This window comes from Populus trichocarpa, chromosome 5 (assembly GCF_000002775.5).
Source record: "Populus trichocarpa isolate Nisqually-1 chromosome 5, P.trichocarpa_v4.1, whole genome shotgun sequence".
NCBI classification, from domain to species: Eukaryota; Viridiplantae; Streptophyta; class Magnoliopsida; order Malpighiales; family Salicaceae; genus Populus; species Populus trichocarpa.
In genome coordinates this window covers 19297446-19310681 of record NC_037289.2, presented here as the reverse complement: position 1 = coordinate 19310681, position 13236 = coordinate 19297446, and the positions used below count along the sequence as shown (strand labels likewise).

At 34.0% G+C, this 13236-nt stretch overlaps 1 protein-coding gene across 1 annotated transcript; it reads right to left on the bottom strand.

The window, feature by feature from the left end:
* Positions 1-7844: 7844 nt before the first annotated feature.
* LOC18099610 (putative serine/threonine-protein kinase) lies at positions 7845-11497 on the bottom strand. The gene is made up of 7 exons (XM_024600712.2): positions 11404-11497; positions 9821-10249; positions 9535-9695; positions 8816-8889; positions 8549-8696; positions 8247-8396; positions 7845-7974 (listed from the first exon to the last, which is right to left on the bottom strand). Exons 1-7 carry the CDS (start codon positions 11495-11497, stop codon positions 7894-7896), a joined length of 1137 nt encoding a protein of 378 aa, XP_024456480.2. The 3' UTR covers positions 7845-7893.
* Positions 11498-13236: the final 1739 nt, after the last annotated feature.

The window sequence follows — 13236 nt, the reverse complement described above, 5'->3', positions numbered from 1 at the left end:
ATGAGCCTTTGGTTGAGCATGCAGTATTGATAGTGACAAAGCTGCTGCAATTATTTGAGTACCATTGCTCTGGCAATCAAGCTCAATAATTTTCAATATTTTCATTAGATATGTACAGCGATCTTTCATTCATTTTGTCAAGCTGAATTTATATGGTGTGATTATGATATTGAACACAAATGTAAATTAATACTTGGTTACAATGTTTCTTCTCATCTTTGCTTAGGATGTCCATGAGAGATATGAGACTAGACTATCAGTTACTACATTTCAAACATAGTTTTTCTATTCTTCATTAGATGATTTAAGAGATGGTTGGAGGGATGTTTCTAGTTATGTCTTGATTGAGTTTGCATTTACTTAGATTTATGACATGTAAGGGATAAAATTTACATTTATCACAAAGTGATAAAAATTATGCACCTTCCCATTCATCCTTTGTGGTTGACCATTTGTTTTATAGTTTGTAGACTTATTTTCTCTACATCTGCTGGAATTTGTGTTTTTATGAGTTCTGCATCCATTCATTTATGAACTGTTATACATGAAAGCAATGGGCAATGTCATTTTTTGTAATACATGTATGGTGCTGTACATGCCTTCTATTTGTTAATTGATGAGTTATCCTTCTTTAGGTTTGTTGCATCAGCTCGACAACTGGCAAAAGCCTTAGAAGTGCCATTAGTAAACGATCTAGGATATACTAAGAGATATATCCGGTGCCTTCAGGTGATTTCCTAAATTTGTTTAGATTTGGAACTTTTTTCCCAGTATTTGATGCATATGTGCTCTCCTATGCTGTCCTTTTGCTCATTGCAATGAATTTGTACCAAGTAGTCATGCCTAGACAGAATTGCCTTCCATAATATGGTTGCTCGTGAATCTTTGCTCAACTTTCTCAACTAGATCTTTCAGGTGTTAATTTATCTGTTATTTTTTGTATGATTGTACTTGAGGACATATTACATGATGAACATGGATGGCTCACTTTCCTACAAGATTTGGCAGTTGCTTTACTTTTTCAACAACTTTCATTATACTTTACTAAATTCCATTAGATACAACAGTTTAAGAGCTGATTTTGTACTGGAATATCATGATTTCTGTATGCTTCTAGCTTGCTTCTATGCAAATATGTTTTCTTTTTACCCCAGCTTACATTGTATTGCCTTATCCTCTATTCATTATAGTAATTAATATCCTCTATTCACTATAGATTAATTAATATCTCTATAATATATTGTGGCATTGATTTGCCACTGTAATTATAAATTTCCTTATCTACCATGGTTGTTTGAAATTGTGGCTTGGAAATATCTTTAGGTCTGAACTACTGGTTTTATTGCAACAAACAACTTTTGCAATGATCTGGGGTTGTAAATTTTTGATAATGTAATGAATGCTGGTTGAAGTTGGATGGCTTCTACCTGCTTATCCCATGCTTTAACAAATCTGTCACAACTAGCTGAAAATGATCTTAATTATTTTGTCAACATTTACCTATGATTCCTTAAAGTCTGGATATGGCACTGAAAAGATTTTTAACTGTAAGAATGTCAAATGGATAATAGTGATTTCAAGGATGTTTAATGAGGTTGCTGAATTTATCTGCTGTCTGATTGATTTTTTTCTCTCATAATAATTTGTTCCATATCATTGCAGATATCAGAAGTGATAAATAGTATGAAAGACTTGATTGATTATAGCCGAGAAACAGGAACTGGACCAATGGGTATGTTTGACGAGTTCTTACTTGGGCTATTATTTTATTATTTTTACTTTTATGTTGGTGATTTTTTGAAGGTGTCCCCGTGAATGTTTCCTGCAAAAATTCATGCCCATGGTGCTATTACTATGATAATCATACTTATCACCATCATACCATACTTGTCCTATGTTGTCATGTTGGGCACTGAATTATTTATTTACTTATTTTGTTTCAGAGAGTTTGGCCAAGTTTCCTCGGAGGACAGGTTCTTCATCTGGGTTCCATAGTCAAGCTCCACAGCCTGAGGGGCAGCAGCAACAGCAGCACCATGATTGTATTTTTTGTTGTTTTTTTTATTGTATTTCAACTTATTTGTATTCATGCAAGTTTAACTAAATTTTTATAATATGAATATTATTTTTATTCCATTTTTTATTAGTGATACAATTATTTTTAATATTAATTTATGTTGGTTATATATATTCCACAATTTTTAAAATATCCATAAATAATTAATTAAATAAATTAAAAGTCATTTTGATAAATAAATAAAAAATTAATTTAATAAAAATAATATAGTCAGCAACGGATTATCCGTTGCTGATTGTAAATAATTCATCAATCAGCAACGGATAATCCGTTGCTGATTCACAAAACTAGCAACGGATTTTCCGTTGCTGATTCACAAAACCAGCAACGGATAAATCTGTTGCTAAAAAATCAGCAACGACAAATTTGCATCTGATATTTGTCGTTGCTGATTCCGTTGCTAAATTGTTTTAGCAACGAATTTTAATGTTATTTGCAACAGAATAGTTAGTTGCTAATTACTACGTTTTTTAGTAGTGTATGATGATGGTTCAATTACTATAACTTCTATAACTAATGCTTGTGGTTTTGAAAATCCAGAACTTGTTGAGTGGCAACAAATGAATCACAACAAATGAATCAACTTGTACTGAGTCTTTTACTTTCTTCCTTAACTGAGGAAGCCATATCTATTGTTGTTGGATTACCTTCCTCTCATGTAGTTTGGTCTATATTGGAGACCACTTTCAGTCATCATTTCAAATCTCATGAGCTACGTCGCAAAGATGACCTACAACACATGAAGAAAAACTCACGTAGTTTTGTATAATTTTCCCGAGAATTCAAATCTACTTACGATCAATTAGCTGCTATGGGCAGACCTATTGATGATCTTGACAAACTTCACTAGTATTTGCATGATCTTAGTTATGAAATCTTTGTTCGATCATTGGAGTCATGTTCTTGTATAAGCTTCCCTGCTGTTTTTATTGCATCTCGCAATACTTCTGGTCTCAATTCTGGTCGTGGAGGTGGCCATCATTTTCGCGGTGGTTGTGGCAAAGGTTTTCGTAACAATCATTATCACCCCATTCGATTCCAAATCTATTGTGTTGAAGGTCATTATACATCCTTATGCAGTGATCAATATTCTCGTCCTTTAGAATCAATACATTCAATGGAAGCATTCACGTCTTGCTCACTGAATGATAGTCAGATCTCTAATTGGTACACTAATGCTTGTGCAACATCTCATATGGCTCATGATGCCACTCATTTAGACAAGGTTGATACGTATACCGGTAAGGATTACGTTGTTGTTGGCAATGGTGCCTCACTTTCAATTTCTCATGCTGGTATTTTTTTCTCAATTTCGTCGTTTAAATTAATTACTAGATGTTTTAGTTATGCCTGGACTCACCAAAAATCTTATATCTATCAGTAAACTTAAATATGATTTTTCTTATTTTATTACCTTTATTAAATATTTTTTTTGTCATATGTAATCGAGTCACAATAAGGGTGGTGGCAACCAATCAATGTGAAAATGGGCTATATATGCTTGAAAATGGACATCATTCTTTAATATCTACTCATTCTCCATGCATTTTTTTTCAATGTTTGGCATGCTTGTTTATGTCATATATCTAATTCTATTATTTCTCTTTTGAATAAAAATCATTAGTTGTGAGTAACTTCATTGCTTCCAAATCCTATTGTTTGCTCTAGTTGCCAACTTGCTAAGAGTCATCGTTTTCCCTTTCAACCTAATGATAAACGTGCTTCATCTATTTTAGAACTTGTACGTTCATTGTGATTTATATGATTCATCCCCTATCTCTTCAACTCTTGGCTTTACATATTATATAATATTTGTTAATGATTATTTCAAATTTACATGGTTTTATCCATTGAAATTTAAATCAGTTTTTTTTTTTCACTTTATTCAATTTAAAAAATTTGTAAAGAACAAATTTTCAATTAAAATCAAGACTCTTCAAAGTGATGGTGAAGCTGAATTTACAAGTCATAAATTTAAGGACCAATTAACTCAATCTAGAATTCATCATTATGTGTCTTGTCTATATACTCCATCTCAAAATAGGCGTGTAGAGCATAAACATCAATATATAAATGAAATTGGAATTGCTATGCTTTTTCATTCTTGTGTTCCCCTAAAATTTTGGGTTGATGCTTTCAACACTGCCACTTCTATAATTAATTGGTTGCCAACTTCTACTCTTCATGGCGTGTCTTAATTTGAAATGTTATATGCTAAGCCACCATCTTACTCTACTTTTCATCCATTTGGTTGTCTAGTTTTTCCATATCTACGTGATTATGCTCATCATAAGTTAACTCTTCGTAATTATCCATGTTTTTTTCTTGGCTACAATACATCTCATCATGGTTTTCGTTGCCTTGATCGTTCAATTAATCACATATTTATTTCTAAACATACTGTTTTTGATGAAAATAACTATCCCTTTTCAGCCACTAATTACTCTAGTCCACTATTTAATATCTCTATCCATGCCTTTCTTGAACCTTTTTCTAGCATAACCACAGCCTCTAAGGTCCATTTATCACAACAACATAATTCACTATCATTATCATGTCCTTTTTGTTTAGTTAATACGTCTCTAAGTTTTGTGTCCCACTTTGCTTTGCAGGATTCCATAATAGTGTTATATCTTTAGCACGTGAACATGTTTCTGCCTCCTCTTCACAACCTCCTAACATGGCTCCATCATTATTGGATCCTTCTCCTACTGGATTTAATATTCTCAACACCAATCCCATGCAAACTCATTTAAAGGATGACATTTTTAAACCCAAAAATCAGGTTTATGTACGCATTATTCCATATTTTGGTTTGATTCATTCTTTGTATAACATACATGAGCCTAAAGGTTTCAAATCAGCAGCTAAGAACCCAGGTTGGAAAGCTACGATGGATGATGAAATTCAGGCTCTTCGGCATAATAACATATGGAATCTAGTTCCTCAACCAACTCACAACAATGTGGTGGGTTATAAATAGGTTTATCGAGTCAAGTATTTATAAAATGACTTCATGGATCGTTTTAAAGTGTGAATTATTGCATATGGATACACTCAACTGCTAAGTCTAGATTTTACCGACACTTTCAGTCCTGTTGTTAAGGTCTTCATAATTTGGGTTGTGTTATCTTTAGCTATTTCAAATCATTGGCCTATACATCAACTTCATGTTAATAGTGCGTTCCTTATGGTTTTCTACGAGAAGAAATATATATGGAACAACCACCTAGTTATAATGATTCTCAACATCCCACACATGTGTGTAAACTCTGTAAAGCACTTTACAAGCTCATACAAACTCCTAAGACTTGGTTTCATCATTTTAACACCTTTCTCATAGATTCTGGATTTTCATCTAGTCATGCTAATTCATCACTATTCATTTTCTCAAAGGATGATAATAATTCAATTCTTCTTGATGACTTTATTAGCAGATTAACAAAAGAATTTGCTACCAAGGACATGGGATCCCTAAGCTATTTTTTAGGTTTGGAAATTCATCAACATGCTAATGGTCTTTTTTTAAGTCAGGTTAAATATGCTCATGAATTTCTTCTTCACGTATAATTAATGGACTATAAACCATTAGGCAGTGTCATGGAAGTTGCTTAGCATTTCTTTAACACTAGTTCTGACTTTGATGATCTATCTCTCCATAGATCTTTTGTTAGGTCTCTTCAATACCTCACAATCACCAGACTCAACATTGCTCATGTTGTCACTACTATCAGTCAATTCATGCACAAGCCATCTACTGCTCACTTTTCAAGTTGTAAAACAAATTCTTCGCTGCATTAAAAGCACTATTTAGTTTGGTTTATCTCTGACACCGTTTTCTTCACCAGCTCTCCTTGTTTATTCAGATGTTGATTAGGTTTGTAAAAACAAAAATTTTCTACCAATTAAATTCCACCATGTGTTATTTTTATTTTATTTTTAACATGAAAGGATAAAATAAAATTGAAATAAATGACATGGAAAATAAATGAGCCTCCATATATTTCTTAGCTAATGAAAGATTGACACTTGGGATGAGATATTCAAGATATCTTATTATAAATGCAAGATCCCGTCAATAAAGATCAACTAATAAAATCATGTCATGTGGCATTGGAAAAGGACCTGGAACCCCTACAAACTTCTATAAATAGAGGGCCTCACCCTAAAAAAAGAAGAAGGAATTCTTGGAGATACAAATTTCCTTTAAGACAAGCTCTTCAAGTAAGGAAGCTTTCTCTTCAAGAAAGGAAGCTCTCTCAAAAGTTCTCAAGCCTCTTTCATTTACGCTTGAAGTCTACAAAGAATGAAGCTATGTTGGATCAAGCCTAAATACCTCATAAGAGTTCTTCAACAATACTTTAAAGACAAATTAATTAAAGGCACTCTTCAAAGGACCAACTCATCAAATCTTGCTTCGCAATACACGCTCAAATTCGTATTATTGCAAAGCACAAATCTTGACTTGATTTTTCAAATAAATCAAGTCATCATATATCAAATCCAAGGGAAGAATCAAAAGATTGTCTTATTCTTTTGAAAAAAATACTTTAAATAGAGATCGTACCTAATCATTTATTTAATAAAATCATATATTTATAAACGTGTGCTTGTTTAATTTCAGGAGCTCAAAATTGTGCCTATAAGGTTGGTTGCCCTAACACAAGAAGATCTATTTCTGGTTATGCAATTTATTTTAGAGATAATCTTGTGTCCTGGGGTTCTAAGAAACAACCAACAGTATCTCAATCAAGTTGTGAATCAAAATATCATGCTATGGATCTTGCTGCAGCCAATGTTAAATTGTTCATTAATCTTCTTCAAGATCTCAGAGTATTTCTATCCTTACCTCTTATCTTGCTTTGTAATAATAAAAGTTTAATTTTTCTTGTTTTCAATCATATCACACACAAACATTCTAAACACTTTGATTTAGATTACCACTTTGTCAAAGAATAGGTGGCTTAAGGAAAACTACAAGTTTGTTATGTTCCAACTCATCTTTAAATTGTAGACATGTTCACAAAAAGTTTTGGTCAATCCCCCTTCCTTTTTCATTGTTCCAAGCTACACGTTCAATACTCTCAAATTAAGGCAAAATCAACAAAGTCATTATTAGCTGCCATTTGGAACAACTAGATAGCTAGATTTAAATATGTATTTAATTCAAACGTGTTTTACTTAATTTATAAATCTACAACTTTAGTATTTATAAATATTACAACATCACAACAAAGGTTGCGAAGGTGATTTCAAAATCTCCTTACGTCTCCATATATACCAAATGACTTCTGTTACGTTATTAATTTTTCATCCTGCCTCTTTGTAACCTCGTAAAGTTTGATTGAATTCTATATGCATTGAAAAAATGGAATGATAATTGTACGAGGATAGAGTATGTTGTTGCAATATCAAAATTATAAACTAACATATGCTTGAATTATGAGAACTATTGTTTTGGCGGACAAATTCTATGAAAAGCTGGAAGCCTGTAACCAGTTTATAGTTGGCATATGATATGTTTACTCCCTATAAGTTTCTCTCTCAAGTTTTTTGTTTTTTGGTAGAATATCTCTCAAGTTAACAACATGACAAGCAGATTTTCTGTTCACTAGTTCCATTGGATAGAGTACACGATTGCATATTATATGAGCCGTACGTATCAATCTTGGTGTTGAGATTTATATATATATATATATATATATATATATATAAACCTAACGACGACTTTCAACTACCAAAACATCCATACAAGAGAGACTGAATCATAAATAGTGAAAATAAGGGAGCATAAAATATGTGTACCATTATCATCCTTATCGCTTTGCATAATGACGTGCAAATCGCTCCCCCAAATGCTGGGCATAGTCACTTTCTGCTTCAAGAAAGCGCACCACCTTGATAGGAACCGTTCACAAAAGTACTTGAACGCGTTAGAAAGATTGGAAATACATGGAGAAACAGAATATATATATATAATCGAAACATGTAATGTGTGGATAGAGAAAGGAGGTGCATGAACTGTATGTACAGCATGTTTTACTGTGAAGCAAAGCAACATCCTGGTAAAGATGTTTCCATGAAAACCCCAAACACTCAATAGTTCATAAACATTCCTGCTCAAACATTTTTCAGAGCAACTAAATTTGAAGGATCAAAGTCCAAATACCTCGCCCATCGATGGTCGCATTTCAGGGCTTCTTTGCACACACAAGTAAGCTGTTTTAGCCATGAGGTACAATTCATATGTATCATATGTATCTCCAATACGAGGGTCAATGAGTTCATGTAGTGCAAGGCGCTCAATCAGTGGTTTTGCCTAAATTCATCATACAAAGAATAGACACAAGTCAGACGAAAAAAAGTAAAAGGTGATATAGCATACATGTATTGGAATTGGATAGAAGTTGAAACAAAAAGGAAGAAAACTTTATCATTTCCAGAAGCAACAGAAACAAACCACTGACGTACCCACTGTCTAATGGATTGTTTTCCTTCCTCCCTTTTCTCATCAACTACTTTGCGTCCTGATATTAGTTGCAAGAGAACAACGCCAAATGCATAGACATCTGTTCTTACAGAAACTATACCATTCTCTGCGTACTCTGGAGCAAGGTATCTACAAGAACCAAAAGCTGGCTTGACATTGTTTAAATGGTATAATTAGGCATAAAATATGCCCATCAAGAGTAAAATGTGCAGTTGATCTGAAGATAGGAAAGAGTACAGAATATCTACCCAAGTGTGCCAAGCACCCTTGTCTGCTCAGGGTCATCGCCAGTTTTCCATCTTGCAAGGCCAAAATCTCCAAGCTGTGTAGACAAAATCATTTCATTAACTACCCCAAGCCAAACCTTTGACTCCATCTATAAACTGTATTTCAAATCAATAAAACAAACTCAAAGATCTCTATCATCAATGCATTTATCATACATCCCCCCCACCTCCTTCTGAGTTAATATCTTAAAAAAGAGCACATAAAATCTCATAATTTTGTAAAAAATAACATAGTACATACACAGATGACCTTCTCCAGCACAGTTATGTTCATGAAACTGAAAAAAATATCAGCTTTCCAATGACAGGACACACAAGTTTTTCCAATTTGAAATGGATTAAGGTTATGGAACATATATTACTAGTTAATTTAACCATTGACAGGATCACATGTCAATCCACATGCAAGACTGCAACCAATGGAACACTGAGAAAAGCTATAGTGCAGTGAAGTAACAGCCAGGAGTACAGGCAAAATTAGACATAAAATCTACCAATACCACTGTCAATGACAAACGGATAAGTTCCTTCTGTATTCACCCTAAATTAAAGTGTTTTTTCCTATTTCTCTTTTTACATGCATCCATATGCTCTATAAACAAGATATATGAAGACTCATATTTGGAGGAAAACGGCAAGAACTATAAACATAGATAATAGGATGTGGCATAGAATGTCACCATTGGAACAAAGTCATGTGTGAGAAGTATATTGCATGGTCGCATGTCTCGATGTATGATAGGACCGCCACGACACTCTTCATGCAGAAAACGCAACCCTTTAGCAGTTCCAATGGCAATAGCAAGTCTTTGGTGCCACTCAAGCATATTTTCAGTTTTATCTATAAAAACGATACAAGTAGTAAGTTTATGCTTAGATCAGTATTGTGAAGAAGAAAAGTCATTCGAAGAACTAATAAAGATTGAAATGAATGATTTTGGGCTTCTAGGATCAATAATGACTCACCAAATAAATGCCAATATAAGGACTTGTTGCAAATATACTCGTAAACCAAAATGTTAAGGTTCTCCTTGCAGCAAAAACCCAATAGCATTACAATGTTCTTGTGACGGGCAAAATTTAACACATATACCTCAGATTGAAATTCTGTAAATCCTTGCGTGCTTGCTTCTTTGCGTACCTTTGCTGCAATTTGCTGCCCATCTTGTAGTTTACCTTTATATACATGGCCATAACCTCCTTCTCCTAGCAAGTTATCCTTCGAAAAATCATCTGTGGCCAACTGAATCTCAGAAAAATTGAATCTCATGGAATCCTTGATATACAGTTCAGTCCTTGCCCCACAGCCAGAACAAAGAATCGGCGCTTCTGAGGCTTTATATCGTGAGACATTTTTCAGGTGCCTTTGGATAGTTATATTAGAAGCAGATGGAGCTGAAAGGCATTATAACAAGAATCATTATATATTTTTCTGAAGAACTAACTATGAATTAAAGCACACTTGTGTCAATAGGCAGCCCTAACTACCAATACTTCCTTAGGAATGGGGAAAAGTAAACTATCTATCAAGCATCACAAATATTTTCCCCGTCTATACTTCTCACCTCTGCAGATGCATGAGCTATGACCGAGTGAACACAGACATCATACAAATTGTTGCTGCAATAGCTGCGTGGATATAAACTTTTTTGGAATAACATAAGTTAGTTCCACTCCAGTAACTAACATATTAAACTTAACACAGCCCCTTCAAATGAAACTGAATGATTTTTCTGTTTGTTGCAAGAAGTTTGGTTTGATCTGGTATTTCTAGTCTACCCAAATAATTGTGGTTCCATACATTTGTCTCATATTTTCAAACTAGTGATCATATTTTATTACTTATTCACCATTAGAATCAATATCCAAGCACCATTCTTGTTTGTTTCTAGTGAACAGGTTTGATTTTCAAGATGTTTCAGAAAGCACACTGCCTGGCTGTCCAGTACATTTGGGGAGGCAGAAACAATGAAGGATCTATTAAAAACAGATCACAGCCTTGGGCATGCTACACATATTAAACACAACACTCAAAAAATACCTCTAAAGCATTCGCTCTCTCTATCAATTTTCTGAGATATCGGGGAGCTTCTTTGTTACTCCAGTGACATCATTGTGGCAATGATTTATGAGAGATATTTTAATTGCTATCACCTTTGTTTCAAATGAGATCAATGCAATCATAAATTAGTATAAGAATATATTAGAGATAAGCCTGTCAAAGAACCAATGCAACGGCTCTAGGATATAATTTATATTCTTAGTTAATGAAGATCCATTCACAAATAGTTACTAAATGAAAGATCTAAATCTAACACCAAGTAGAAATCATGAAAAGTCCAAAGTGCATGCATTAACATTCCTAGACGAAGAATAATAGAAAACTACTGTACAAAAGAAGAGTTATGAAGCATATCAGATTTCTAAGATGGGGACAGCATTGCATGGCATAAAAAATGGTTGCATTGCACATTGAAGGCACAAGGTGCAGACATGGATTCAAAATGTTTAGTCAAGTATGATAGTGAAAAATTAATTGGCGTGCTAACCTGATTTTTCTGGTTTAGCAGAAGAACCAAAATCAAGAGAATTTTTGTGCTCATGTGATCTATATGAAGAAGAAGGTAGCAAGCTGGCCGGCATATCGGAGCTTTCAAGTGAATTGAAAAATGATGAAAAGCTTCCGCTAGAGATTACTGACTGCTTGTAGCTTTCGTTGGTTGGAGAATTCAAAACTGGAACGGGTTTGGACATGGAATAGAACAACTTTTGCTCTAAAGCATCTGTTTCAGCTGTAGTGTGAGGTTTCTCAATTACCACCGATAAGTTATCTTGAATCAGTGCAACCTTGCAGGGAATCTGTTTAAGGTAAAACCTCAACTCTTTTCTAAGATGCCTGTCCAGGTACGTATGCAAGTTACTACTGAAGTCAATAGGAAAAAGAAAAAGAAAAAATAGAATAATTCAAGCAACTGATAATAGCATACATCTATGGTGTGAAAATTATACATAAACATCGAGAAATTTGTTGGAAAATGATGAAGAAATAAAAAGTGAAGTGAATTCCTTAGAACATGAGTTCAAGGAAAATATCTGTTGATGTCATTTATTGCTTCTATCTGAAAAGTTTGTGACTAAAGTTGAAGTGATTATTGTAAGTTATAATATAACAGCAGAGTTTGGTATAAGAATTTTTTTTAAAAAAAATAAAAAACTTTCAATTCCTATATCGTTAATTGTACGGCAAAGCACGAGGGAATTAAAACAGGAAAACACTGGAGAATTAGGCATTAAGAGCTGAACGCAACAGTAAAAGAGAATAACTACCTGTCAAGCACAACCCATGTTGCATTACACGCTACAGCTTCTTGCACAACAACCTGCTTTGTGGGAGTCCCAGCAGAAATTTTAACTTCGATGCTGACCTGTTTGAGGAGGGAAAACAAGTATTCATCCCTTGAAATGAGGAAAATAAGAATTGAAACTGAGTGCCTCTCCATAAGGAAATCAATCCTAATATCAGGAACGCTTACAAATACATACATAAGAATAACTGAGTGAAGCCCTAATAGGTCCTCCGCATAGTAAAGATGCAGTTTATGTAACTTTATGGTTGATAACGATGCAATAAGCATGAAACTCAAGATGTAGAAAATTTGTTGAAAGCATTGATAGCGCTCTTATGAGGAGAATCACTCGGATCGCTCCTTTATAAATTAACATCATATCTATGCTAAAGATAAAAGAACATGTATTAATTACCCCTTCATCTTCACAAACTTCAGCACTTTGCAGGAGCATGTTGACATACGCATCAAGTTTCTTTGTGATTTCCTCTTCTATATGCCGTTTGCTTGCTCCAGCAAAAGAATCAGGACATACTTTGAGTTGATAACCCACTATGCCAACACAAAATGGAAAAAAAAAAGGAAGGTAAATCAAAACAAAATCCGTTCTCCCTTCTCATAATAGCAAAAGATTTTGCAAACAACAGCAGCATTCTGCCAGGCATTTTTCTATTATGAATAACGCAATACCAGAGAAAGGAACTGCTAGCTATATGAAAACCTTTCCCATTTCAGTAAAGTAAACCTCATTTACAAACAGTGAAAGGAATTGAAAAGCCAATGAGTAATATAACACCAACCGAGACAGAAAATCAAACACTTACATGGATGAAGCACTCTATGAAGAACTCCATGAACAACAAGGGTATCACCTCCACGAAGAATGTCACCTCTCATTCTCACTGCATCAATAGTGAGCTTAAGCTCGTGGACTCCACGATCCTTAGTAGCATCATAAGCTATCACAACATGAGAGGGCGAAAGAGGACTCTCCATGTATAGAAAAAACCAAGTTAAACTCCCAAGTTGAATTTT